The 26,956-nt window shown below is 43.6% G+C and overlaps 1 protein-coding gene across 3 annotated transcripts in view; it reads left to right on the top strand.

The window, feature by feature from the left end:
• Positions 1-286: 286 nt before the first annotated feature.
• Positions 287-26,956, top strand: part of usp34 (ubiquitin specific peptidase 34) — a 124,406-nt gene continuing 97,736 nt past the window's right edge. For all 3 annotated transcript variants that reach the window (XM_070553617.1, XM_015954489.3, XM_070553616.1), the window contains exons 1-4: positions 287-561; positions 11,029-11,119; positions 16,306-16,852; positions 23,972-24,022. In XM_070553617.1, the coding sequence (XP_070409718.1) occupies positions 519-561; positions 11,029-11,119; positions 16,306-16,852; positions 23,972-24,022 (732 nt within the window). In that variant the 5' untranslated portion in view covers positions 287-518. The remainder of the gene's footprint in view (positions 562-11,028; positions 11,120-16,305; positions 16,853-23,971; positions 24,023-26,956) is intronic.

Below are 26,956 nucleotides of genomic sequence, written 5' to 3'. Positions count from 1 at the left end.
GAGCTGCCTGAGCCAAAAGAACCGGCTCTCTAAAAAGAGCCGGAATTCACATCACTAAATACTTTTTTGTTCTTGTGAAGCGCCTCGTGATTTTTATGTTGAGAGGCGCTATATTAAAGAAGAAACCGTTTCTTTTAAAACGTTCATTATCCTCTGCGCATGCGTTTGAAGCGGTAACCTGGAAGGGACCTCGCTGCTGGGGCTGGTTGAGTCTGCTGTGGTGTGTCGACCCCCTCCACTCCTTTTTCAACATGGCTGCTGTGTCTGCTCAGAAGTAACGTCCAGATTGGTGACAGACTTCTAGCCTTCAGTGCCTCTTTTCTGCTGGTGTCCATCATCTGCGCTTGGATGCAAATCACGTTCTCCACCGTTGCTGTTCCCCAAGGTTCCATTTAGGGGGAAAACTTCTACGAATCTCTCCCTTCACTGGGCCTTTCTACATCTCCCTACATCAGCCAGCCAACTGTTTCAAGTGCAATGGTTTGAGTAGGCGCTCTCAGGTTTCCTCTCCATGAACAATGTGTGAAAATTGTGCCGAACTGGTGGAGGTTTTAAATGAAAGTAAGTAAATGGTCATTATATTTCGATAAGCCGACGCTGAAGTAGTTGCTTGATGTTAGCAGGCTTGATGAAAGCATGTTAGCTTGATAGCTAGCTAAATATAAGTTTTTGGTTCAGTTTTTGCTCACGGTTTAATCGAGGCTTTGAAACCACAAACTAACGACCACAAGGAGATTTGGGGAAAATAGTTTGCATTCAGTGACACTCGGGTTTTCGAGTCGAACTGATGCGGTTTTATTTGAATGCTAATTCCGTTCTCTTTCTGGGCCTTTCTGTCACATATTCCAAAACAGTTAACTTATAATGCACTGAAATAGTTTTATTTGGTGCATTTCACTCGTTGGATAAACACACACAGCTGTTTAAACTCAACACATGATAGATTTAGAAAAATACTAATGTTGTTTATGGTGGTTGCACGGATTAAGAAGTTAGCAGGTGGAGCTAGCAGCGGGCTGACTTTGTTTGATGTGTTTGTCAGGTCAGTCTTTGCTAGCTGTCCACTCCGTTGCCATCCATTGTTTTGCGCAGAAACACGTCTGTCTTTTTAAAACGGCCTGCGGGCTCTGAAAACGGGCCCCGTAGTTGAAAGTGCTGACAGAAGGACGCTGTTTGTAAAATCTTACCTGTTTCGGTGTCATTTCAACATGCTAACGGCAGCCAAGCTAGCTCCGAACGTAAATGACCACAATGAGGCTTTTAGTCGGGAGCGCATTGTAATCTGCTACTTGTGCAGACTGTCGACTGATGCAGGTTTTTACACGCACACCTTTTTAAGTCTTGTCTTATATTTAACTTTAAGTTTTCATCAGATGGTTTTTATCCTCTTTGTTTAATGTCAGCTGAAGTCATGGTGACCGCGGCGTTTATCGGGATAAAACTTGTGCAGAACCGCGAGTGCTGCTCAGGCCCCGGGCCGGTAAGCTGGAGCCTGTTGGGCTGACATTAGTCCGGTGTTCTCTGCTTGAGTCTCAGCCATCGTGAGTCCAGACATAAGGACCTGCACCACTCTAACATCTGGAACATCCGCTCAGTGAACGCACGCGACCAGAGTAAATTTAGTCCAGTTCTCACAACACTGACAGATGCTGGAGGTGTGTGCGCGTGCGTGCGTCATTTAGTTGAGAACTAATGAATTTTACTGAGAGATAAAGTTATCTGCTGTTCATCTGTTTGCTGTGTCTGGTTGTTTGGATGAGAGGATCCTTGAGCCTCTGGCTTAAACTGGTGTTTTATAGACAGATGATCTCTTTAAGCCTCAACTACCTAATAACCCAAAACAGGAAGGCCCGTAAAAGCTCCAGTAAGTACATCAGAGGAGGTATTTTTGCGGCTCTGGTGCATGCTTCCTGTTGATGCAGCAGTTCTGTAGCTGATTTCTGATTCTCATGCATATTTAACCTGCTGATAATAATTTTGTCTCAGTCCACATGAAATATGTGAATTACCGGTGAAACTTGAAAAGGTAGAAAATGAGAATCTAGTGCAAAAGTCCATTTATGTCAGTAGTCCAGTTTAGACTTTGCATCGTTGTCGCTATTTTCTAACAGCGACCCTGTTCTTGACCTTTTTTCCTACAAACACGGTGAACAACCAGGCAACACTTCGGAGGACCCTTAGCTACTTTCTGTATAACTTTGTTATCGATTTTCACTGCAGGTTAGCAAAACACCCAGCCTACGCTCAGGACCGCCCTTCTGGACATTAGGGAAGGGAATGGTGTGCACCATGATCACATTACATCGACTGACCCAAGACCAAATTATCCAATGGACATTAGCTCTAACAATACAATACAAGCTCTAACAAGAAACATCAGGGAGACATTCATCATCAGTGATGGGCATAACGGTGTTTAAAATAACAGCGTTACTAATAAAAATGTGTTTTTCAGTAACAAGTAATCTAATTAATTACCGTCTTCTTTATCATAACGCTGTTTCCGTTGCTGATGAGAAAATGCGTGCGTTACTAATTCAGCAGAGCGGCGTGTTGAAGCCGTCGTCAGCTGATCGGGAGCTAAAGAGGCGGGCGTTTTCATGCAAGCGCATCACGGCCCGTAAAGAACGAGGAAGACGTGATGAATATCTACGGCTGCAGACCCGCAGATTCGCTGCTGCAGGTGTGGATCTGCAGCCGTGCCCTTCTTAGCATGACAGCGGGACGTCCCGAAGATCCGCTCACCTGTTCACCGCTCAGACGTCCTGATCTTCTACCTTCCTAGATCATCCAGCTGTAACCTGTTTCTGGTCATGTGTTTAGTCCCGCTGTAACACTGATGCATCAGTCTCAGACGTCATGGAGCTCAGGTGTTATTAGAACTACCTGTGTGTGTTTACCACCCAGCTTCAGCTCTTCTGTGGTTGGGTCTGACCCAAGTTAGTAAATGTAAGTCCTCCATCAGGCTTGTGCCTCTTCTAGTGTCATTTTAAAGGATTTTATTTATTTATTTAACCGTTACTAGATTACCAGCAACAGAAATGCTGCTAAAAACACACAATTAATTAACTAGACTGAGAGACCATGTAAAGGCTCAGGAACCTTTACAGGTGTTTCTATTAGCTGATTGGGGTCTTGTTAATTCTAGATTAGTATAATGTTTATGTTTGTAGTTCTTCCTGTTAAGAGCTTATTTATTTCAGTTATTTAGGTTTATAAAAAACATGTGGACATACATTTTATTATGTTCCAGTTAGGGCTGCACAATATATCGAAAAATTATCGTCATCGCGATAACAGGACGTGCGCTAGGCCCATCGCAAAACACGTCAAAAATGGCGATAAATGTTTGGTTCAAACATTTCCATCCGTGTCATACATCAACTTTTTGTAAACCAGCTCTGTTTTTTACGCAGAAGTATTATTTGACCAATCAAATGTAGCCCTTCTGATATGCGGCCAATCAGATGGGTCCGTTCACGTAATACGCCCGCCCCCTACGTAGACCCTTACCCCAAAATTCCACTATCTCCGCTCCGCCCCCGCTTTCCGCTGCCGCTCGCTTCCCTTGTTCGTCACGCTGGCTCAGATTAACGAACGCACTTTGTGCTGAGGTTTCTGGAATCAGCGCTGCTTTCAAACGTGAACGTGAGTCCGCTCGGTGTCGTTAAGCAGCTGATAATAACCGGGCTGACTCCGACACGTACCGGTGAACCAACCCACCATTAGCCCCAGGCTCCGGTTAGCTTCCTGCTAAAAGGCTACAGCACTCTCCTCCCATTGCCACCCTGCTAAAGAGGGCCTGGAAAAGTTCCCCCACACATCAAAGTGATTTTTCATTTATGAGCTTTTATAACCTTGTTAATCAGGATAGTTGGTTTGCTGCTGCACATAAACTGTCAGTCAGAAGCTCTGCTAGCCGGTTATCTTAGAGGAGCTAGTTCAATTTGTTAGCTTGTTATCAGAATCATAGTTGCAGTTTCATCATCTGAGCTGCTTTTTAAGATCTAGGTAAGCTTGTTCAATTTGGGGTTAAAAACAAACGTTTTCACATATTTTCCATGTAGTTTTTTTTGCCAGTTCCTCTTCTGAAAGGTAGACAATTGTTTTTCTCTTTCCCTCAGAAAATCTTAATATTCTCCTAGTTTGGCCCAGCACAGATCACTTCCCAGTTACAGCAACAGCCTTATGTCATAACCACATAAGTGGAGAAAATGTTCAGTAGCAACGAGAGAATTTGCTGTTGCATTTAAGCGACGTTAACTATTATTTAACATTTAAACTTATTTTCTGAATTTTGTTATTAATTCTAAAAACCCTGGTAAGGGATGTTTTTCTGTATTTGGAGCATCAGAAAAAGTTTTATGGTGGAGGTGATGTTTTAAAGTCACTGAGAAACTGCATGCATGCAGTTTGTTGTTTTGCTGCTAATACAGTAGCAGGTGCAACTGCTAATACAGTAGCAGGTGCAGCTGCTAATACAGTAGCAGGTGCAGCTGCTAATACAGTAGCGGGTGCAGCTGCTAATGCAGTAGCAGGTGCAGCTGCTAATGCAGTAGCGGGTGCAACTGCTAATACAGTAGCAAGTGCAACTGCTAATGCAGTAGCGGGAGCAGCTGCTAATACAGTAGCGGGTGCAGCTGCTAATACAGTAGCGGGTGCAGCTGCTAATACAGTAGCGGGTGCAGCTGCTAATACAGTAGCGGGTGCAGCTGCTAATACAGTAGCAGGTGCAGCTGCTAATACAGTAGCAGGTGCAGCTGCTAATGCAGTAGCAGGAGCAGCTGCTAATGCAGTAGCAGGTGCAGCTGCTAATGCAGTAGCAGGTGCAGCTGCTAATGCAGTAGCAGGTGCAGCTGCTAATGCAGTAGCAGGTGCAGCTGCTAATGCAGTAGCAGGTGCAGCTGCTAATACAGTAGCGGGTGCAGCTGCTAATGCAGTAGCAGGTGCAGCTGCTAATGCAGTAGCGGGTGCAGCTGCTAATGCAGTAGCGGGTGCAGCTGCTAATGCAGTAGCGGGTGCAGCTGCTAATGCAGTAGCGGGTGCAGCTGCTAATGCAGTAGCGGGTGCAGCTGCTAATGCAGTAGCGGGTGCAGCTGCTAATGCAGTAGCGGGTGCAGCTGCTAATGCAGTAGCGGGTGCAGCTGCTAATGCAGTAGCGGGTGCAACTGCTAATACAGTAGCGGGTGCAGCTGCTAATGCAGTAGCGGGTGCAGCTGCTAATACAGTAGCGGGTGCAACTGCTAATACAGTAGCAGGAGCAGCTGCTAATACAGTAGCGGGTGCAGCTGCTAATACAGTAGCGGGTGCAGCTGCTAATACAGTAGCAGGTGCAGCTGCTAATACAGTAGCGGGTGCAGCTGCTAATGCAGTAGCAGGAGCAGCTGCTAATACAGTAGCAGGTGCAGCTGCTAATGCAGTAGCAGGAGCAGCTGCTAATACAGTAGCAGGAGCAGCTGCTAATACAGTAGCAGGAGCAGCTGCTAATACAGTAGCAGGTGCAGCTGCTAATACAGTAGCAGGTGCAACTGCTAATGCAGTAGCAGGAGCAGCTGCTAATACAGTAGCAGGTGCAGCTGCTAATACAGTAGCATGTGCAACTGCTAATGCAGTAGCAGGAGCAGCTGCTAATACAGTAGCAGGTGCAGCTGCTAATACAGTAGCAGGTGCAACTGCTAATGCAGTAGCAGGAGCAGCTGCTAATACAGTAGCAGGTGCAGCTGCTAATGCAGTAGCAGGAGCAGCTGCTAATGCAGTAGCAGGTGCAGCTGCTAATGCAGTAGCAGGTGCAGCTGCTAATGCAGTAGCAGGTGCAGCTGCTAATGCAGTAGCAGGTGCAGCTGCTAATACAGTAGCAGGTGCAGCTGCTAATACAGTAGCAGGCGCAACTGCTAATGCAGTAGCAGGCGCAGCTGCTAATGCAGTAGCAGGTGCAGCTGCTAATGCAGTAGCGGGTGCAGCTGCTAATACAGTAGCAGGCGCAGCTGCTAATGCAGTAGCGGGCGCGGCTGCTAATACGGTAGCCTGCTAATACAGTAGCGGGTGCAGCTGCTAATACAGTAGCGGGTGCAGCTGCTAATACAGTAGCAGGTGCAGCTGCTAATACGGTAGCGGGTGCAGCTGCTAATGCGGTAGCGGGTGCAGCTGCTAATACGGTAGCGGGTGCAGCTGCTAATACGGTAGCGGGTGCAGCTGCTAATGCGGTAGCGGGTGCAGCTGCTAATACGGTAGCGGGTGCGGCTGCTAATACGGTAGCGGGTGCGGCTGCTAATACGGTAGCGGGTGCAGCTGCTAATACAGTAGCAGGTGCAGCTGCTAATGCAGTAGCAGGTGCAGCTGCTAATACAGTAGCAGGTGCAGCTGCTAATACAGTAGCAGGTGCAGCTGCTAATGCAGTAGCAGGTGCAGCTGCTAATACAGTAGCAGGTGCAGCTGCTAATACAGCAGCAGGCGCAGCTGCTAATACGGTAGCGGGTGCAGCTGCTAATACAGTAGCAGGTGCAGCTGCTAATACAGTAGCAGGTGCAGCTGCATAATTTTTGCAATAAAAATGTTATGTTGTAATGGAATTCATGCATTAGTTTTTGTTTGCTTTGAGCCCAGAGCAGACGTCACACGCCAGACGACATCAACACTGCATACTTTAGTATTTGTTCATTTATCGTGAGTAATATCGATATCGCAATATTAAGCACTGTTATCGAATATCGCAGGTTTTCCTAATATCGTGCAGCCCAAGTTCCAGTCATTAGTCATTTATATTTCAGCATTGTAGTCATTTATAGTAAATTAAGTTAGTTTAATTGAGAGGGGAACCCATTTTTTTCTTGCATTTTTTCATGAAAAATTGAAACGAAATAGTCATTTTTCTTGGTAATTAATTACTTTTATAGTCTTGTGACTCTACTTTGTCAAAAAAGTAACTGTTAATTAATCAGTAACTATAATTAATTACATTTTAAAGTAACGTTCCCAACACTGTTCATCACACAGTAACTGATTCTGCTATCGGGCCCGACACACACCACTGAGATGATGAATTAAATGACACGTGGAGTTACTCCACCATTTTTCCCAGCTCTGCACCTCTCTCACACTCGCTTCAGCATCTCCTCAAGCATGGAGAGTCTGTGCACAGCCACAGGAACTTTCTCAAAGTGGTGCTGGTAAAAGAAAGTAACACGCAATCGTTCATTTCTGCTCATATTTTCCAGCACTGTTCGTGTCTGACGCGCTGCGCCCCGGCGGAGCTCATGACCTGTGCTCCAGTGACTTCCCCTTTCTGCCGTGACCGCAGCACTTTTATCGTTTTTGCCATGATTGAGCAGCCCTACTGTTGAGGTTAAAACTGATGACATAGCTTTATGTGAGAGGGTTTTAGAATAAGCAACGTCACGAACATGTTTGGTGTCAACCACAGAACTAAAGAAAAAGGTCCTCATTTAAAGGTAACTCGGCGTTGCCACTGAGCAGTAAAGTTACCAGAAGACAAATATTTCTTTGCCCTGATTTGGATTTTAAACACTGTACCTAAATGTGGGAAATGGTAAATGAACTGCACTTGTCTAGGGTTGTCACGGTAACCGGTGTAGCGGTAAACCCCGGTAAAAAAGTTGACGATAATAATAACCGTCTTGTTTAAAAAAATATATTATCTCCGTGGTTTACCGTGGCTGCGGTGTAGGCGCGGTGACCCTTACCAGCCACCGTATCATCTGCTGAAGTTGCCGGCGGCACATGCGCACTTTGTTGTTTACAACCAAAACTTTCTTGAAGCTAAAGCTGAAATAATGGCCAAAGGAGGAGACGGCAGCGCTCAGGACATTTATTATCCCTCAAAGAAGACAAAGTGGGAAGTACGGGCATCTTTTGGATATTTGAAGAATGCCGAGGGACAGTTGATAGAAGACGGCTATCCTGTTGGCAGCACGTGCAGAAAAAGTGTCTGTGAAAGGCAGCAACGCTTCAAATCTCATGACACATCTGGCCTTCACACACTGGCGATGAGCTACACTGTAGCCACAGCTGCCCTGGCAGAGGCCCCATACACAGGCACCACCAGCAGGCAAGGAGGTGAAAAGTCTTGCCCAAGGACACGATGACTGACACAGAGTCTGGGTTGGAACTTGCAACCCACCCACTACAGGTTGAGTCCTAACCGCTGCGTCAGTGTTCACCAGGAAGATCCCTGGGTGTTAGTCACTAGGGTTCTCCGTAACCTTGGGGAGCCACACAGTGGTGGCGCTAGGGGGCGCTATAGCTACCCCTGGATCAGTCATCGCACCCCCAAGTAAATATTAGAATTATTTTTTTTTACACTTTAATTTTAATTTAACGTGTGGATGTGATAATATTTAACATACAAAACAAAACTAATCAGTAAATTATCATGTAGATAGTAAAAACTTAAACCAAAACAGGAAATTGATGTTAACCTTTGACCTCATTTTCCACCTGTGAACGAGTGAAAGGTAGAGCTAGCGGTAAGATGGATCGGTTTTTGTTGCCCACATTTCCACGGGTTCAGTCAGACACGGATGAATGTTTGGAAGTGATCTCAGACCCACAGAAACCTACGGACCTGGATGAAGAGAGTCAACCCTCAACCGCCGCAGCAGTCCAGGGTTCTCCCGCTGGAAATGCTAACGCTAACGTTAGCTAACCTTGCTACACTATAGATGGTTTTCTGTGTGGCTGTATGTGTTTATGATTTCATGGAAAAGTCAGCGATTGTTCATATGTTTATGATGTATATTAATGATTGTTTCAGGTGTTGTGCACGCATGTGTATCTGCTAGTGTTGAAGGTGTTTTAGAGAACAATAGGTACGCATGACCACTTCCTTCATAGCACCCTCAATAAAAAGACTAGCTCCTTCATAGCACCTGCAGAAAAACATCTCTGGAGCCACACTTCATCTTTGGTCACCATAATTTTCAGCAGCATCAGCAGCATCAGGGCTTGTTTCGTCAGCAAGCGCCTAACGTTACTGCATGTGTACTCTAAAACAAAGCAAATACACACTTTTAGTTGCAGACTGATTAATACGAAGTGTGTTTTCTTAAAATATCTCTACTTTGACATAATTCTGCTGAGATTGTTTAAACATTTCAAAAGACTAGCAAGTAAGAGGCTGGAAGCACAAAGACGGCTCAGTGGTAGCGCTCTGACATGTCGGGTCAGCACCAGACCGTGTTCCAGCCCAGCCGGGTTTATTACAGTTGCTGGAGCATCCATATTTAAACACCTCCATCCTGTCTGAGGGTGGGAGCCCCCTCCTCTCCACATTGACATCCATGTTGTTGCCATGAATTCAGCTGAATATTTTCATAGGAGACGGTCAAATCTCATTTGTCCACAGCTGTGAAAACCAATCTGACTGGTTTCTGATATTCCTGAACAGCGTTGAACTTCTGTTCACATGTAGAGCTCTGTACAGGACTGATGATGAACATTTGTCTGGAGTTTTTTGTGTGCTACTAAAGGTCAGAAGTGTAGGGGAGACACTCGATTCCCTGAAATCGGGAGAGTCTGGTGGATGTGTAAAGACTAGAACAAAAGGAGTAACCTGAGACCAGAGCGCTCCAGGTTTAGTGCCTCTGTGAGGCTTTAGTAAGTGGGAAATTGTCTACTTTTATGGTAAATGCACCTTTGCTACAACTTTCATTTTTAGGTACTATTTCCAGTAGCGGGAGAAGACACTCCGGCCTCCACCGGAGCAGTAATGTTGTTGCATCAGCTGTTCTCTGTGTTTGTAGGTGTGCTCCTCTGCTCTTGAGAGTTTCTTCTCTTAGATCCTGAGAGAAAATGTTTTAGTGCTCTTAAAATTATATTCTGGTCATAAATACTTACGGCCGTTGTTTGAAGAAAGACGTGTTTGTCCAACAGAACTTATGAATACAGGTCAATGGGCCAATGGTACCACAGGTTGTTACTTGGGTAAGAGCCTTTAAAATGCCTCGTCTTGACCTGATGGGTCCACTGTGCTTCCTGTACCTATAGCATAAAATATCACATCATCTGCAAACATTCAGAGAAAAGCTAGACTCTGGCTAGTAGAACTTGTTGGGCCTGATCAGAATACAGCATTAATCGATAATCGGTAGCCACCTTTACATCTGGGTTGGCACAGACTAGACCCGGAAGGGAGACTTTTGTTCAAATCTGGGTCGCCGTTGTGTTTTCCTGTCTGTCCCGGCCCGTTTTTCCAGACCTGCCGGGAGGTCCAGCGAGGGTCGATGTGGCCCGGCGCGCACATTAGGGACGTATTGGCTGGCTGAAATGCACGCCTACTTCCTTCGATTGGCGAGCAGAATCAGCCAGCGGGGGCTTGTCGCATGCCCGATTCATTTTCATTCGGTCAAGCAAAGCACAGGGCAGGGTGGGGGCAGACGGTGGGGCAGAGGAGAGGTGCGAGCGTGGTTTGAGGACACACAGCAGTAAATTAGTAAAATAATGTTGTTCAGAGTCTTCAAAAGAAAGACGGCTCACGCCGGCCTTTATTTATCTTATTGCTGCGGTCTTTAACGCCGCTCACGTGTTCGGGGATTTCCACATTCCTGAGAAATTTTTGGGAACCGTATGTGAAGAAAAACCGCCCGTTTGAGAGTGAACCAACGCAGTCCTTGACCGTTCTGTCCCAGATGTGTAAGCAGCTAGTGTGAAACAAGGGAAGTGACCCAACACCTAATCTTGTATTTTTGAACTTTTATGGGACTTTTACCTTTGACTTATTAGGCAAAACAAACTTAAACCATACTTTAGTTAAATCACGGTCAGCAGCAGTACACACTCTTAGTTTTTCTCTAAAATCTTCAGTAACTTTCTGGTTTTCATTCATTTATTTCAAGTTGTTTTCTATTTTAGGACATCAAAGACATGGTCCGGCTCCTGTGTGAGCTCATGGCTAGTCTGGATGCAGCCATCAAACCACTCCAGAAACAAAAACCGTTCAAAAGTTCGTTGTTTCGTGTAAAAGCCCAAATGTTTAAAACTGTCTAACTTGTTTCTTGTACGGTGTCTCCTCAGTATCTGATGCAGAAGGCAGTGAGGGGGGCTTTCAGCTGAAGAAGGAACATGCTCTACGTGTCCTGGGCTACATCAGCTCCTGGACTCAGAGGTCAGTGATGAATCCTGTCCTATCCGGATCCTCAAAGACCACCTTTAGGGCGGGACCGTGTTAGGAAAAGGTTAAATTACGATTTTTGTGACAGAATTTTTCATTTCAATTTGAATCACAATTTTCTTCGGATCAAGCTTTGGCACAAAATGAACTATGTACAGTAACATTAATGACAAGAAATGACATCATACTATCAAAACATTAAAGTGTATGACGTAAGAATGACATCCTGTGGTTAAATTCAGGTACTGCAGCCTATTTTCAAAACAATTGAGCAACTGACAGTCGTGATGCCGGCCCGACTTGACCCGTGGGACCTCAACGGAGCAGGGATTTAAAAACTGGGAGAAAATAGTGGGAAAATACCAATCCGTGGTGTTGGGAAAGGTGGCCAGACCGCGCAGCACTAATCCGAGTTACTCAGTAGTGCCGTTGGGAAGGAGAATAGCTAACGACTAGAGTTGCTGAAAAAAATCGATTCAAGTCTGAATCGGGATTCTTATTTATGAAGATTCAGAATCGATCCCAAGAACTCAAATATTTGGCACGTTACAGGTTTGAGATGCACTTTTGTCTGTTTTTTATCTTTGTTAGGAGAGTCAGTACTCCGTTTACTTTTGTGGTCCCATAAATTGAGATGATTTATGTTTGAATCTGCTGATAAGAGGGCACTTGAATGTAAGTTTTTCCATACTCAGAAATTTGAGATATTCTCATATTTATGTTGATAAGTGAGTACTCAGGATTACTCGTGTATTTATTTGAAGTTATTGATAAATGAGAGAAAACATTTTCCTTTGTAAGAAATCTGAGGCACTTTTTTTAAAACAGGCTGAGGACTCAAATGTTAAACTTGTTTCTACACATACTTGAAAAGTATTTGACCGTATTACTTTCAAAGCTACTGTTAGATAACTAAAGATTTGTTATATTTTACAAGGTAAGCAAAAATAAATGTCGCCTTTTGGTCAAAATGTTGTTTCTGTTTACAATTTTAGAATCACTTTAGTTTACCTTGTAAATTAGCATCTTTGGAGCATGACCAGTTTAAAGTCTACTAAAAATGTCCCATAGCTTTAACTACCTTGAACAACAAAGTAGTTCATCCTGGAACTGACACTCTTTGTTAACATTGATTATGAATTGATTTAAATCGAGAATCGATTCTGAATCGAATCAAATCGTGAGTTGCTTTAAGACTCACATCCCTCCTAACAACCCCCCAGCCGGCTCAGAAGGAAATCCAACATGATAGAGACGTTGGACTGTTGTGGGTAGGGATGGGTACCTTTGACATTTGAATCGATCCGGTACTAATTCCCGGTACCTACGAACTGATTCCGGTACTTAACGGTACCAATTTTTGATACTTTTGAGTGTTTAATACTTTAATTCTCTTTTATAATTAAATATATATTTTTCTCAATTTATAACCATATTTGATAAATATCACGATAAATAACATACAACTGTTTGTATTTTAACATCGTCCTTGTAGTTTTATAAGCTGATAATTAAACTGAAGCAAACATCTTTACTGTGAACTAAATTTACTGTGTATCTTCATTCCTTTTGCCGTCTTTTTTCATTTGATTTTTCCTACTGGGAAGTTAGAATTTCCCAGGAGAAAGCGAACGCACCGTTAGCTGATAACAATGGTGGGAATGGAAGCTAACATACCAAGCTAACGTTATCTTAAACAGTTTATTTAGCTGCTGGAGCAGATTAAAACGATGATGCCTCACACTTAGATCGTTGTCGCTGGTTTCATCTTCACCCAATCACCCGTCGCATTTAGTAAAGTGGATTCAAGCTTTAGCTTTCGTTCTTTCTACCATGCTGCTCTGTTTACAACTGGCTCGCAGCAACCGATGACATAACGCTCTTGCGCATGCGCAGCTGTCTAGGAATGTTCTCGTTGTGAAGGACGGGTACCGAAACGAGGCACCGTTTGAAATGAAGTGAATCGGTGCTCGGTCGGTACCTTAAAAAGTACCAAATTCGGTACCCATCCCTAGTTGTGGGATTATTTCACCGTAACATTCTTAAGTATTGCTCCTTTACAGGCTAAAACCATTATGATGCAAGAATAAAAACCAAAGGTGAGAACTGCTTTGAGATGCATTTATTATTGACCAACATCTTTTCTACGCTGCTTCACCAAGGAGTGCCGCCTGAATGCTCTTTCTCACAGGAACGCCGCAGTGCCACTGAACGCTGACACACAGCTCATGCTTACGTTGGATTTCTGTAACTCTGCAGCAGTTTTTATGCTGATAGAAAAACTTCTAGTGGTTTTTGAAAGAAAAAGAAAATTTGCGCTTCATGTCCACACAGTGTCACAACACTAAATCCCAGAAGCCTCATTCATCAAAAGTTCCTAGAAATATTCCTAAATTCCTCCCTATAAATGAAATTTTAAATGTTCGTACGAATGGCAGAAATCCTGATTTATGAAACATGCGGCGGCCTCTCGTACGCGCATTCCTCCGCACTCGTCTGATGATAAATCCCACCTGTGTGTGTACCCAGGTGCTCGTGTCCGTTCTCAGTCATTTACAAACAGAAACGCCCTTAATTAACCATATTTGGTCACACTAGGTACTCGGCACGTGAGGGGATTCCTGCGTTCTACCTGGAAGAAAACAGAAAGCTTTGTTGCGAGATTGAGTCACTTCCTGCCGGGATGCAAAATAACCAAACAAGTGTCAGAGGTTCTAAACGCGGTCGGGACAGAGGAGAGGTCTCCGTCAGGAGTAAGTAAAAACTTTTATCTGATAAACCGAAGGGTAACTGGTTGTCTTTTACATTTAAGGAGTCGTTCTGGATGGTGTTCGTATTAGTGCAGCTTCTTAGCTGTCATTCAGTCTGGTTACCATGGCAACGCACGTGTGCTCATGGAGCAGAGGAGGTTCTGGACGTTCTCGTAGTTGTAAAATAGAACATGGACCGGATTCGGAATCGGGCGGTTTATCTGTCGCTCCACAGAGGGTCCCAAATCCCAGCACAGCTCCAGGTGGATCTGCTGTCAGCGCGCTCACGGAGACACGTTTACTCCAGAGAGCAGCTCTGAAAAATCCTTAATAATTATATAGAAACGATATTTTATCTAACGCACCTCAAGCAAAATCACCAGGAGTACCCTAACCCTCACAAGGACAAAAATATAATGCAGTTTAATTAAATTAAAGATAATATTAAATAAAAAAAAATTAAAAATATCATAAAAATGGGAAGTGTAACAATTGTGATTACAAAAACACGACATTCATTTTATAAAGTCAGATTACCGTCGGGTGTTTCAGCACCAGTTATGTGACTCGGCTGTTTTTCCACAGAAACATTTATTTAATAATTAGTGGATGAGGAGCGTGTGTGGATGACTGAGACCTTCGGTGTTGCGGCTCCCTGTTCTACCACTAGATGCTGTTCCTACACACGGTCTGAGGTTTTCTAATGTTTATGATGAATATTACACAATGTGTAAATTAGTTCCTACGCAAACGCACACATCTGTTCGTAAGTACGGTCGATAAATGGGGCCCCTGGACTTTTAACTTTGCTATCAAAACATCCATCCATTCGTTTGTCCGTCCATCCATCCATCCAGTCTAAATGTTTGAAATATTTGAGTTTTTACTTCTTCCAGTGCATGGTTTTGGTATAATATCTATATCTGTATTCGGTAAAAAGTCCAAAATAACATTTTAGTTTCCAATGCGTGCACATTTTCTCCAGCAACAGATTCACGAACATGTTTGCTGTACCAGATCATAATCTGTGATTCAGTCCATTAGGGTCCATATCATGCTGTTTTAAAACTTTGAAAGGTAGGCACAATGTATGATAAAATATTACCGTTGGAACTATTGAGACGTCATTTATCCTAAATACGAATTATCTTCACCAGAGGAACTAAAACGCTTGGTTTCAGTGAAGCTCCGCCCACTCCCACTCCGACATATGCCTACAATAGCGCCCTAGGCAAGTTGGTTACTGTATTGGCCTGGGTAGTCCCGTGGAAAAGGTGTCTGCCTAGCATCTCCATATATCCTCCATATATCTCAGACCTTATAAGTTTTCACACCCCATCCCGTTCACTCAGATCTTCTTCTTCCATCCATCTTGCGGTTCCTTCTGCCCGTCTCGCTACCATGGGGAGCAGAGCTTTCAGCCGCTCTGCTCCCCGTCTCTGGAACTCACTCCCCCCAGACATCAGGAACATCGACAGTTTTAACCTTTTCAAATCAAAACACATGTTTAAATCTGCCTACAACCTCTGATTTTAATGACCTGTTTCTCTCTTTGTTTTTTCTTGTTTGGGTTTTATTATTGTTTTATTGTATTTTATTACGTGTTTTCTGTCAAGTGACCTTGGGTGTTCTGAAAGGCGCTTTTAATAAAAAAAAAAAAGTATTATCTCAGGTTAGCCGTGTGCTGCCGTGGGTGTGAATCTCGGTGTCGGCAGTAATTTATTTAGCCAGCTGAAGCAGATTTAATGTTTTTATATTTGAGCTTTTTTGATTATTTTCTGCAAAATATTTTGTGTCTCTAAACATCTTAGAATTTTTGTCATTTCCAATCAGCTTTGTAGTTGATCTGCTCTGCTCGCCTCACATGGACTCACACTGGCGAAATAAACAACGCAACAAACAGATTAGTCCTTATATTTTAAACTGTTTAACACTAAAGGGTGGAAAACATCAAACTGGCAAGTGCAGCTAAACAAAGTTACCGCTGAGACTGGGACGTGAACCTGCATGCCAGTCTAGCTCACTTACCCACTAGACTACCAAGTCTGTCACATGACACCCGTCACCTATGCCACACTTCCTGGGCCGGCCAGGGCAGACGGGTTTCAGACCAGAGACTAGCTTCAGGGGGAGGAGGATGTTGGGGGCAGGAAGGTGGAGTGATGTACAGCTTCTACCTTAGGCCTTTTCAGGAATTCCAAAATAAAATTTGAAATTTGCAGCTAAAAAAGTATGAATGCAGCCAAAAATGGGAGTGGGGGTATTTTTCATTAGGACACAACAATCACACCTGCCAGAAAGCTCCAAAAAGTGGATTTTCCACGATATGGCGCCTTTAAGAACATTTCTACATGTTGTGGTGCATTTAGCTAGAAAACAAAGATCTTACTGCTGCCTGTTTAATGTACGCACGCTTGTCTTCTTCTCTAGGCAATGTCTATGCTGCTTCAAGGAGTACAAACATCTGGAGGTCTTTAATCAGCTGATCTATGCCCTCATCAACCTAGTTATTGCTCAGATCAGCAGCCTGAGGAACCAGCTCTGCAGTGGCCAGAACTGCGCACACAAAGGGACTGTGTCCGAGACTGAGGGAGCTGGGCCTGAATGGACCAGAGAGGAGTCTGCTCCTGGCACCACCCCCCAACCGACCTCACCAGGAGAAGACGAACCCGTGAACGTGGAAAGAGACTCTGCTGAAGAGGACACGGATACGCCTGACGTAAACCAGAACAAGAGTCAGAGTCTAGATCAGGGGCTGACCCGCTCAGGGGAGGTCCAGGCGGAAGCAGCGAGACCTGCGAGTGGAAGCGATGAGTTTGGGGAGGATTGTGCTGGAGCTGCCAGCGACAGCCAGGATCTCTTCAGCTCCTGGACCATGGAGGAGAGAGAAAAACTGCTTCTGTGTGCGGCCAAGATTTTTCAGATCCAGTTCCCTCTCTACACGGCCTACAAACACAACACACACCCCACCCTGGAGGTAAGGAGGCCGGATCACAGCAGGTTTCTTAGTCGCTGGATAGCAGCTTCATGTCTTCACCCTGGACCTGGCAAATGTACGAAATATTAGCATTTACACAGATGTGGTTGGTGACAGCTTTTTAATTGCACCGTTTGTCTTGGGGAGAACATCTCGGTTATTGTGATGGACCTGGTTCACACTGGTACAGCTGTGACTCGCTGATGGTGATGATGGAGAACAGGGCGCTTCTCGTTTCTGCACACCTGGTTTTCTTAACTCCATTTGCAGATATTTCTAATTGGTTTACGCAAACATGATCGTATCATCAGCTTCTCATTACAGCTTTACTTGAACTCTAGATAGTAGCAGCGAGGGCTTTAGGGATTAACCTGCCTGACTACTCACACCACGGTGTGAAACCGTAACCCACCGTAAAGACGTGTCCAACACCGCAAATCAAAAAGATATTAGCAGACCCAAACAAAAGTGAAACTGAACAGATGCACACAGCAGAACTAGCGACAACCACCACCAGGACTGCCCCATTTCCAACCAAGAAGCACTTGAAGTCTCCAGTTTTGGAGTATTTTAGACTCCCAAAGCTGCTACATGACAAATTCAGGACGATGGATCGTCCATCTGCAGAGCTGGCAGAAAAGGGTTGCGACACCTCTACTTGTTATCATCACAGTACCAGCTGATGGAGGGCTCTAGTTTCATTGCGCCGTTCGTGTCATCGGACACGGTAGGGTCTGCCAGTCTGCCATGACGCTAGGGCTGCGCCAAACAATTACCGTAAATCCTCTAATATTAGCCTGTATTCAATTAACGGCCGGGTCTCATATTTTGGCCGGTGCCGGAGTCGGCGGAGGTGAATAATGGCCGGTCTCTTATTGTGGCCGGGTGGAATGTGGTAACAAGCAAGTACAGGGGCGGTTGTGTCATCCGTCTCACTTTTGATTTGCCAGTGATAGACCGCGAGGGTAACTTTAACCGTGCAGAGACGAAGAGGAGGCGAAAATTTGATATCAAGTTCAAAGAGAACGTGCTGATTATGCTGCAGAACACTCTGGGGAGCAATAGCAGGGGTTGTATGAACTAGTCGACTTCACTATAGTGACTTGTTATGCCTGTCATCGACTAGTCGCTGTCACGTGATAATGACCGGCAAGATGCAGCCCTCGGAAAAGACAGCAGCCTGCTGTCAGCAGGTGAGAAGCTCCTGTGCTCGGGGGGGCAACGCGCTGTGCCAGAGCGTCGGTACTGACACGCGATCGTTCATGTCGGTTCATTTCCTTTAATGTTTTCTGTCTTTTATTTGCGCCTGATGTGTTTATCTGCTGTGGAGCGGGGTGCATCACCTTGTCCTCCGACGCACCGATCACTGATGCGGCCGCCAAGCAGCGAGCACTCCGCTGTTTTAGCGGTCGGTAGATCTTTTAGAACTGCAGTTCAAAGGTAACTCATGAGGTGAATATATATGAACCCAGGTAGCAGTTTCTCTTTAGGATTGAGAGGAGATGCAGGAAGATAATAAACAGACAGGACAGAAAAATAGTCAAATAAAAACAAGTTAGTTTTTGTACCTGCTGTTGCAACAAACAGACACCATTGAAGGTAATCAGAAGTGAAGAACAGAAAATGAAATAATTATTTTAATGTTTAGAGCAGCAGGAACTCCGAGAGGCTGCAGGCTCATCAGTGAGTTTGCTGCCGCTGCGCAGGGGGAGGGGGGAGAGGGCTGAAGCAGGGGGAGGGGGGAGAGGGCTGAAGCAGGAACTACCGTTGTTAAAAGAAATGTGTTTAACTTTGAAAATGTGGGCGCAATTTTAATTGTCAAAAACTCCAGCGAACCATTAGTTCATTTTGCTCAAATAGAAATAGAGGCCTGCCTCTAATACTGGCCCTCCTTCCAATAAAGGCCTGGAGCTTGATGGGCTTGAGTCAAATACAGGCCCGGGCCTGTATTAGAGGATTTACGGTATGCGGATCATCGATGAATCGGATAGGGTCTCGACTCGATTAATCGCATTAAACAGGAACATTTAAAAACTGCTAGGGAAACATTTTTTCTTTCCTTTCTTTACTTTATTTGACAACAGAACATGATTAGAAAACTGTTCAATAGCGTGCACATCATCTAAATATATCCATAGTTAAACTATGATCTGTAAAATTCAATGCATTTCATCAGCATGTTCACGCATTTCTTTATCAGTTTTTATCGATTCATTGTTGCAGCCCTGCATGACGCTTTACGTCTGCCTCCTTGGAGTAATTTGTTTAGTAAAATAAAGAAATGTCAGTAATTCTTTAGTTCAATTTAAACTAAAGTGTTTTTATAAAGAGTGGCCTCCAGACGGACATTCAGCTCTCATCCCACTCTCCCGCCACTTAGTTTATGAATGTTGTAGCAAGTGTGGTGCTTTGGTTGTGAGTCGGATTTACTTTAGAAAGCTTTGTTTATGTAACACATTTCCTACACAAAGGCAACTCTGTAAGAACAAACAAAACAAACACAAAAATGAACAATCATATAATTACACAAATGAGTGACAGGGTATCCGCGGGTCCTTAAAAAGTCTTAAATTTGCTTTTCCAAATTTAAGGCCTTGAAAATCCTTAAAAATGACAAATAATCCTTAAATACAGTTTCTGAAGGTCTTAAAATACCAAAGACCCAATAAACAAGATTATTTTATTTTTATAAAATTTTTATGAATTTCTAGTTTGTGTTCAGCATTTTTTGTGTACGATGTTGGCGTAAGCGGAACCGTACACATTCAGTTGGTTTTGAAAGGGGGCTATTTTTAGATGAGCACATTAGCTGGTTAAGCTAGTGGGAGCTTGCGCCGTGGGGAAGTTTAAGTTTAATGGTATCTAGATGGCTAATCACACGTTCACAACGTGGTTGGTACCAGTTCCAGGCAATAGCTGGAAATTATAGCTTATATTTAATTGAAAAAATTGCTTAAATTTGGTCAAAGTGGCCTTAAAAAAGGTCTTAAAAAGTCTTAAATTTGGCTCCCTTAAACCTGCAGATACCCTGGAGTGAACTAACAGAAATTAAATTCTTTGAGTAGGTAAGAAGGCTGACCAGGAGTTACTAAGTGGAGTTACTAAGGAGTTACTAAGCAAGTGAAAACATTGATTAAGTTGAAGGTAGAAGGTGACTAAAACTAATGCAGTAAAAGCTGGTACAATGTACTACAACAAACATTGATGACTGACGTTATTAAACCAGCAGAAATTCAATACTTTGAGTTGGTATAAGGCGACTGACACTAGTGCAGAAAACTAACAGGAAGCCATTGAGGCATTTAGTAGATGAAGTGGTTAGCCAGGAATTACCGAGTTTGTGACAGCATTGATCAAACTAAAAGTATAAGGTAGTGACAAAACAAACAGAAAAATGAACAATGGAATTGCATATAAATCACCAAAGACTAAAACTAGAAAACCGACAGAATATCAGTCAAACACTGAGTGGAGGAATAAATGTGGCCAGTCAGGATTTCCTAAGTGTGTGAAAACATTGATGAAGCTAAAGGTGTAAGGTGACTAAAACTAAGACAGTAAAATCTAGTACAATGAGCTAAACAAACAATCTGTCAGACATCATCGACCGGCATGTCCCGGTGCGTTCCCTTAGGTCAGCTGACCAGAGGCTATTAACTGTGCCCAGGTACAGCTTGAAGTCGTGTGGGAGCCGTGCCTTCTCAGTGCTGGGATCAAGGCTCTGGAATAAGCTGCCGGTGTCGGTACGAGATCGGCTCGTGGTCCTTCGACTGCTGATGACGTTAAAGTAGTTGATTGGCTGAACATGAACCTTACGGAATTACGTAATCACGTTACGTTGTTATCACGTTACGTTGTTATCACGTTACGTTGTTATCACGTTACGTTGTTATCACGTTACGTTGGTCCAGGCAAATCTTTCTGCTGGAAAGATGGACAACTTTTACAAAGAAATCCATCATTACCTCTTTGAAAATACACTTTTAGCATAGAGCTGCATGTATATTAGGGCTGAACGATTAACTGCACGTGCAATTAAATTGCGATGAGACAAAAGGAGATTTTCTAATCGCAAAGGCTGCAATTTGGCAGCGAGTGGTTAGCGCAATGCTAATATACATGGAAAAACCCATAGGAATGCTAATGCTAATATCACTGATTACATTATTACAAATTATGAATTAGAAACGTGCCATATGATGATTACATTTGGAGTCTAATAGAAAGTAAAACTACCATCAATCAAATAAGTACAGACAGGTATTTTAGTAAAGCCAGAAAACTTTTAACTCCAGAGTTTTGGCTAGCAGCTATGAGCGTAACTGAACTACGCATGGACAAGACGTCAAAAACTCTAAACACAAAATACTTCAATAAACGGGACACACTTCTTTCCTGCAAATACAATTTCACAGGTGTTGCTAATACCTATGATCCTTCAAGGGATGTGCTCAAAGAGGAGTTCAACATTATGAATACAATATAGTGTTTTATTTTACAAATACCATTATAAACACAAACTTACGTCTTAAGAAACATTATTTGAATAACGAAACGGCTAAATTCTTTCCAACAGTATAGATGTGTAGTGTATTTTGTCCCAGTGGGTTTGCCGTAGGGATGCAGAACAGCGCTACGCCCTCTGTTGTCCTGGTGGGGAATTGCTTTGCAACACTCCCCAGGAGACGGAGAAGTGTGAGGGCAAAATGTCTCCGTCTGTGCGTGTCTGTCCCTGTTGGAGCTGACGGAGAAGCATGAATCGGGCTTCAAAGGATGGGGGGGCGGTTGTCGTCCTATATTCAGGTCAATATGGTATTATGACAAATTAGCAAAGGTAAGATTGCATTTACAATTTTGACTTTATTTACTTAGCTTTGTTTTGCTGCTGCGTTGCTCTGTGAGTTTTGCAGGTAGAGTAATTGTTCTCGTATTGTTCTTAAAATGAGAGTCTGGGCTTTAATTTAAACGGCTGCCTCTGTGGATAGGACTATGTTGCTTGTTGCTACTATGCATTTTTCTGTGTATTTAGATTTTTCAGCCTCTTTATTTGGTGTCCTTGTTGAGATTGAAAACGTGGATTCTATCATAAGAATGGTAATTTGGTGTCACCTAGTGGTGATATGTTGTTAGCACGTCTAACAGACGGCACAACACCCCCCCCCAAAAACAAAATTCACCAGCCACCACTGGCAAATCTGCTCCTAGTTTCACTCTTAAACCCAATCTGTGGACTGTTACAGTCCTTTCCAGTGGGTTGTGTCTTTGCTGGTTTTCCTTTTTTTCCTCAACAACACCTGGATTACCACATTGTGCACCAGTAAAACGAGTTCAGACTGCGGTGCGCGCATTTACCGAAGCTCTGAATCAGTAAAAAACGAATGGAGGAGTTTAATAAATCGAACCAATGGAAGATTGGTTTTCCGCGCTATGCCCCACACCCTTGAGTTTTGGGAGCTAAGGCGCTGTATAGGGTTGTCACGGTATGAAAATTTAACCTCACGGTTATTGTGACCAAAATTATCACGGTTTTCGGTATTATCGCGGTATTTTTTAAACGGTGTTGCATATGTTCAGAAAGCATTGATAGTCCTGTTCTACACAAACTGAAATAGTTTAACAGTGTTTATTAAACCTAAAATAACACAAAGCCTTAGCAAAAGTGCAACTTTTCACTAGTAAAGGAACAAATAGCTTATTTTTCTGGAACATGTTACAGTAGTCAGTGCAGGTTTAAATGATACAAATCCAAACATTCAAAACATAAACAATATGTAAACAAATCAAAGAAACACCACTTGTTTTCTCATATACTTGTTTTCTTCATTATCAAAATGAAAATCTAAAACTCCAGTCCACACTTGACTTGAGCGCTGTACAAGTCAACCTTAAAAAAATATGTATTTAAAATAAATATCCACTTTAAACAAATTACTAAAATAACTACTACACTATGTAATCAAATCCAAATGTTCAAGTATAAATGGCATTGAATAAGTAAACAAATCAATGACAAGGAACTAATTGTATATTTCTCTTCATCATCAACAAATAAGATGCTTCATCCAGCAACAGGGTGTCCGTGACACGGTTTAAATGCTGGCAGAGGACGCTGCGGCTGCAGGATATAGTGACTCGTTGCATTCTCCCTCAACCAAAAGTCCTCACGTCATGCATTTAAGCTAAAATGCTAATGTTAACTTACCTTGCACTGGCTGTAGAGACGCGGATGATGGTCACGCAGATGTGCCATTAGATTCGAAGTGTTGCTGCCTTTTGCAGACACTTGTTTCCTGCACGTTCTGCAAACGGGATAGCCGTCTTCTATTAACTGTCCCTCAGCGTTTTTCAGAAATCCAAAATAAGCCCATACTTCCGATTTAGTCTTCTTTGAGGACTGATGGATGTCCTGGGCGCTGCCGTCTCCTTCCGCCATTATTTCAGCTTCAAAGTTTTGGTGCCGTTGCAAATTAAAAAGTGCGTGTGCGCGCCGCGGGAACTTCAGCTGAAGCGACGGTGGCTGGTAAGGGTCATCGCGCCGAAACCGCGGCCACGGTAAACCCACCGAGATAATATAGTTTTTTAAAAACTGGACGGTTATTTTTATTGTCAACTTTTTTACCGGGGTTTACCGCTATACCGGTTACCGTGACAACCCTAGCGCTGTAGCTACTCCTGTCGTAGGTCAGCTTCTGGAAGAAACGTAGAAAACGTCTGAGGGTCTCTAATACAGAAACGCCTGGGAGTTATGTCCCACTCTGATGCTGGACTGCTTCATGAGGAGCAATCTCCTTATGATCCTGACATTACTGCAGTCACATCGTTGTTTCTGCTCCCAGTCTGGGTCTTTCTCTATGTGATTCAGGATTTGTAGCTCTGGAACCAGACATTTCAAACGTGAGTAAGAGTTAGCCTAGAAGAAACGTCACAGAGCTCCGAAGCGATACTGAGATAGCTTTATGTAACGGGTTCTGTGCTACGAACTTCACCAACGTGATTTCCATCAACCATAGAGCTAACTGTGAAAGAGTCGCATGTGTCCTTTAAACCGGAGTGAAACTAAACGTTAACCCAGCAGCAGTTAGACGAACGTCTGGTGATTTCCATGTTTCTTGTTTCCAGGACATATCTGCACATGAAAGCAACATCCTTGGATCCTTCTGTGACATGAACGTAAGAGTCTCTCTCTTTTTATTGTATTGGGTGTGTTTTTCCATGCTGAATGCATTTCCTGTATTTAGATACTGGTCAGTTTTTATTATTCCTGCATGTAACCTGTTGGACTCGGTAATGATCTGCTTGTTGCTGAGGTCGGTGTGGAGGCCTGACAGCTGCAGCACATCCACAGCAGGAGAGGGGGGTGGTGTTGAAACAACATCATGTTCAGATGTGCTGAATAGATGTGGCTCATGCTGGTTGTGTTTGGAGTCAAAGTGAACATGTAGTGGAAGCACCTCAGCAGGTTTCATCAAGAACAAGAGCAGGTTTTTAAACCCCCCCCCCCCCCCCCGTTTGAACCAGGAACTAAAAGTGTTCACTCTACTTCCTGAAACGGGTGCGCTCCTGTTCTTTTTAGGCCTGTTTTCTTTTTCTAAATCTTTCAGAAAACCACCATCTGCGTTCTTTTCCCAACACGAGCCGTCACATCAGATCATGTGACATAAACTAAGAAGTGGTCTTACCTCAAATCGGCCTGCGTAGTAAATGATGGCACACACGAACCCACAGAACAAAAACCAGAAGTTCTCTCGGCTGGACCCGCTGTTACTGGTGGTCTTTAGGTGGGATGTCTGATGTGACCAGCGTGTGAATGTAGGGATGGGTACCTTTGACATTTGAATCGATCCAGTACTAATTCCCGGTACCTAGGAATCGATACCGGTACTTAACGGTACCAATTTTCGATACTTTTGAGTGTTTATTATTTTAGTTCTCTTTTATAATTAAATATATATTTTTCTCAATATATAACAATATTTGATAAATATCACGATAAATATTATTCAACTGTTTGTATTTTAACATGGTCCTTGTAGTTTTATAAGCTGATAATTAAACTGAAGCAAACATCTTTACTGTGAACTAAATTTACTGTGTATCTTCATTCCTTTTGCCGTCCTTTTTCATTTGATTTTTCCTACTGGGAAGTTAGAATTTCCCAGGAGAAAGCGAACGCACCATTAGCTGATAACAACGGTGGGAATGGAAGCTAACATATCAAGCTAACGTTATCTTAAACAGTTTATTTAGCTGCTGGAGCAGATTAAAACGATGATGCCTCACACTTAGATCGTTGTCGCTGGTTTCATCTTCACCCAATCACCCGTCGCATTTAGTAAAGTGAAGCCAAACTTTAGAGCGCGTTCATGTTCTTCTAGTCGGGAATTCGGAGTTCCGAGGAGAAAGCGAACGCACCATTAGTGAAACGGAAGCTAACATATCAAGCTAACGTTATCTTAAACATTTTATTTACCTACCGGAGCAGATTAAGATGAGGATGTCTCACTTAGATCGTTGTCGCTGGTTTCATCATCACCCAGTTACCCATCACATTTAGTGAAGTGGACCCAAGCGTTAGCGTGCGTTCTTTCTACCATGCTGCTCTGTTTACAACTGGCTCGCAGCGAGCGACATAACGCTCTTGCGCATGCGCAGCTGTCTTGGCAAGTTCTTGTTATGAAGGACGGGTACCGAAACGAGGCACCGTTTGAAACGATGTGAATCTGTGCTCGGTCGGTACCTTATAAAGTACTGAATTCGGTACCCATCCCTATAGTGTGTGTGACTGGTTGTGTTTGGGGGGTGCAGTACCCTGAGAAGGCGCTATACAAATGCAGGCCGTTTACCTCAGGCAGCTGTCTAAATGCTGTCTCAAGGCAGGTTTCTAGTTTCCTGTCGGATCGGTTGGTCCATGTGGCTCAGCTTAAATTCATCCCCTCCAGTGGACTCGGCTGTTTCTGATGAATGAATGAATGAATTATTGTGCTTTGGAAGAACCTCAGCATTTACACAAAACGGAAGCTGTTCTGTTGGATTTCCCAGCTCGGGTGTCATAGATGTTGGGTTTCATGTTGTGAACACAATTTTATGTTTTTGCTTAAAAACAAGAGGGCAGTGAAACTTCTGAGGATTATTAAGGGATGTGTGTTAGGAAAGCATCAGTAGATATCGTTGAATGTTATCAGGTGTGATAAACATGCCTCAGCAACAGGTTAGAGGCATTTATGTGGGATGGAGTTGATGTTTTAAGGCTCACATCTGGTCCTGCTCTCTCAAAACTCGCATCACGCCCAGAAGTCCCTTCTAATCTGTTGACCTTGCTCTCAAATGGACTCTTCTGCTCATTAATTCATAGAAATGCCCCTCTGGAGTTTCAGCTCCATCCCTCGACACTCAGGGTTTTTCTGTTTTGGACCGAAGTGACATGATCCTGCCATGTCCAATGAGCTTGTCACGGTCTTCTTCTGGGTGCACTTGTTTCCTTAAGACTTCCACCGGCAGCGTGTTGGTGCCCCACACACCCACCACTAGCGGTGCGACGGGTCATTTGATGGTTTTCAGTCGCGGATCGGTTTATTTTCTGGATCAGCAAAAAGAAAAGAGAAAACAGCTTTGCTGTCTCTATTTTTTAGAACACCTAATCCAAACATTTCTGCTCAATTTGCAACTTGCCATAAAAGCAGGAGTTACAGAGAGGTCCAATTGCTGATTAAATGTTAGAATGGCTTGCCCTACAAGGACACACTCTCCCTTTGTTTCCAGCTTTCACTCATCTCCTCACCTTTCATCCTGCACAGATTTGTCCCCAAACATTTTTACAGGTCCCACCATGTTTGTTATGTCCCAGGCGTACTGTACTCATACTGCCTACTGTATCATCATAAACACCCCAAAAACGGCAACAAATGATCATTTCCCTTGCCAAAAATTGATTACAGTGTCTCGGTCACCTGTAAAGGGTTAAAGTGACCTAAACCTTCACCGGCTTCCAGCAGCAGCAGGCTGCCCGCGGAGGTGCCTGACTTTAAATCGGCTCCACTAAAGAGGCTTATTGGCCGATGATGAAAAAATGCTAAATATCGGCCCGACTCATCGGCCAACCGATAA

This window comes from Nothobranchius furzeri, chromosome 7 (assembly GCF_043380555.1).
Source record: "Nothobranchius furzeri strain GRZ-AD chromosome 7, NfurGRZ-RIMD1, whole genome shotgun sequence".
Lineage (NCBI taxonomy): Eukaryota > Metazoa > Chordata > Actinopteri > Cyprinodontiformes > Nothobranchiidae > Nothobranchius > Nothobranchius furzeri.
Note: the sequence above shows the minus strand (reverse complement) of the source record. Positions and strands in the feature narration are given on the sequence as shown.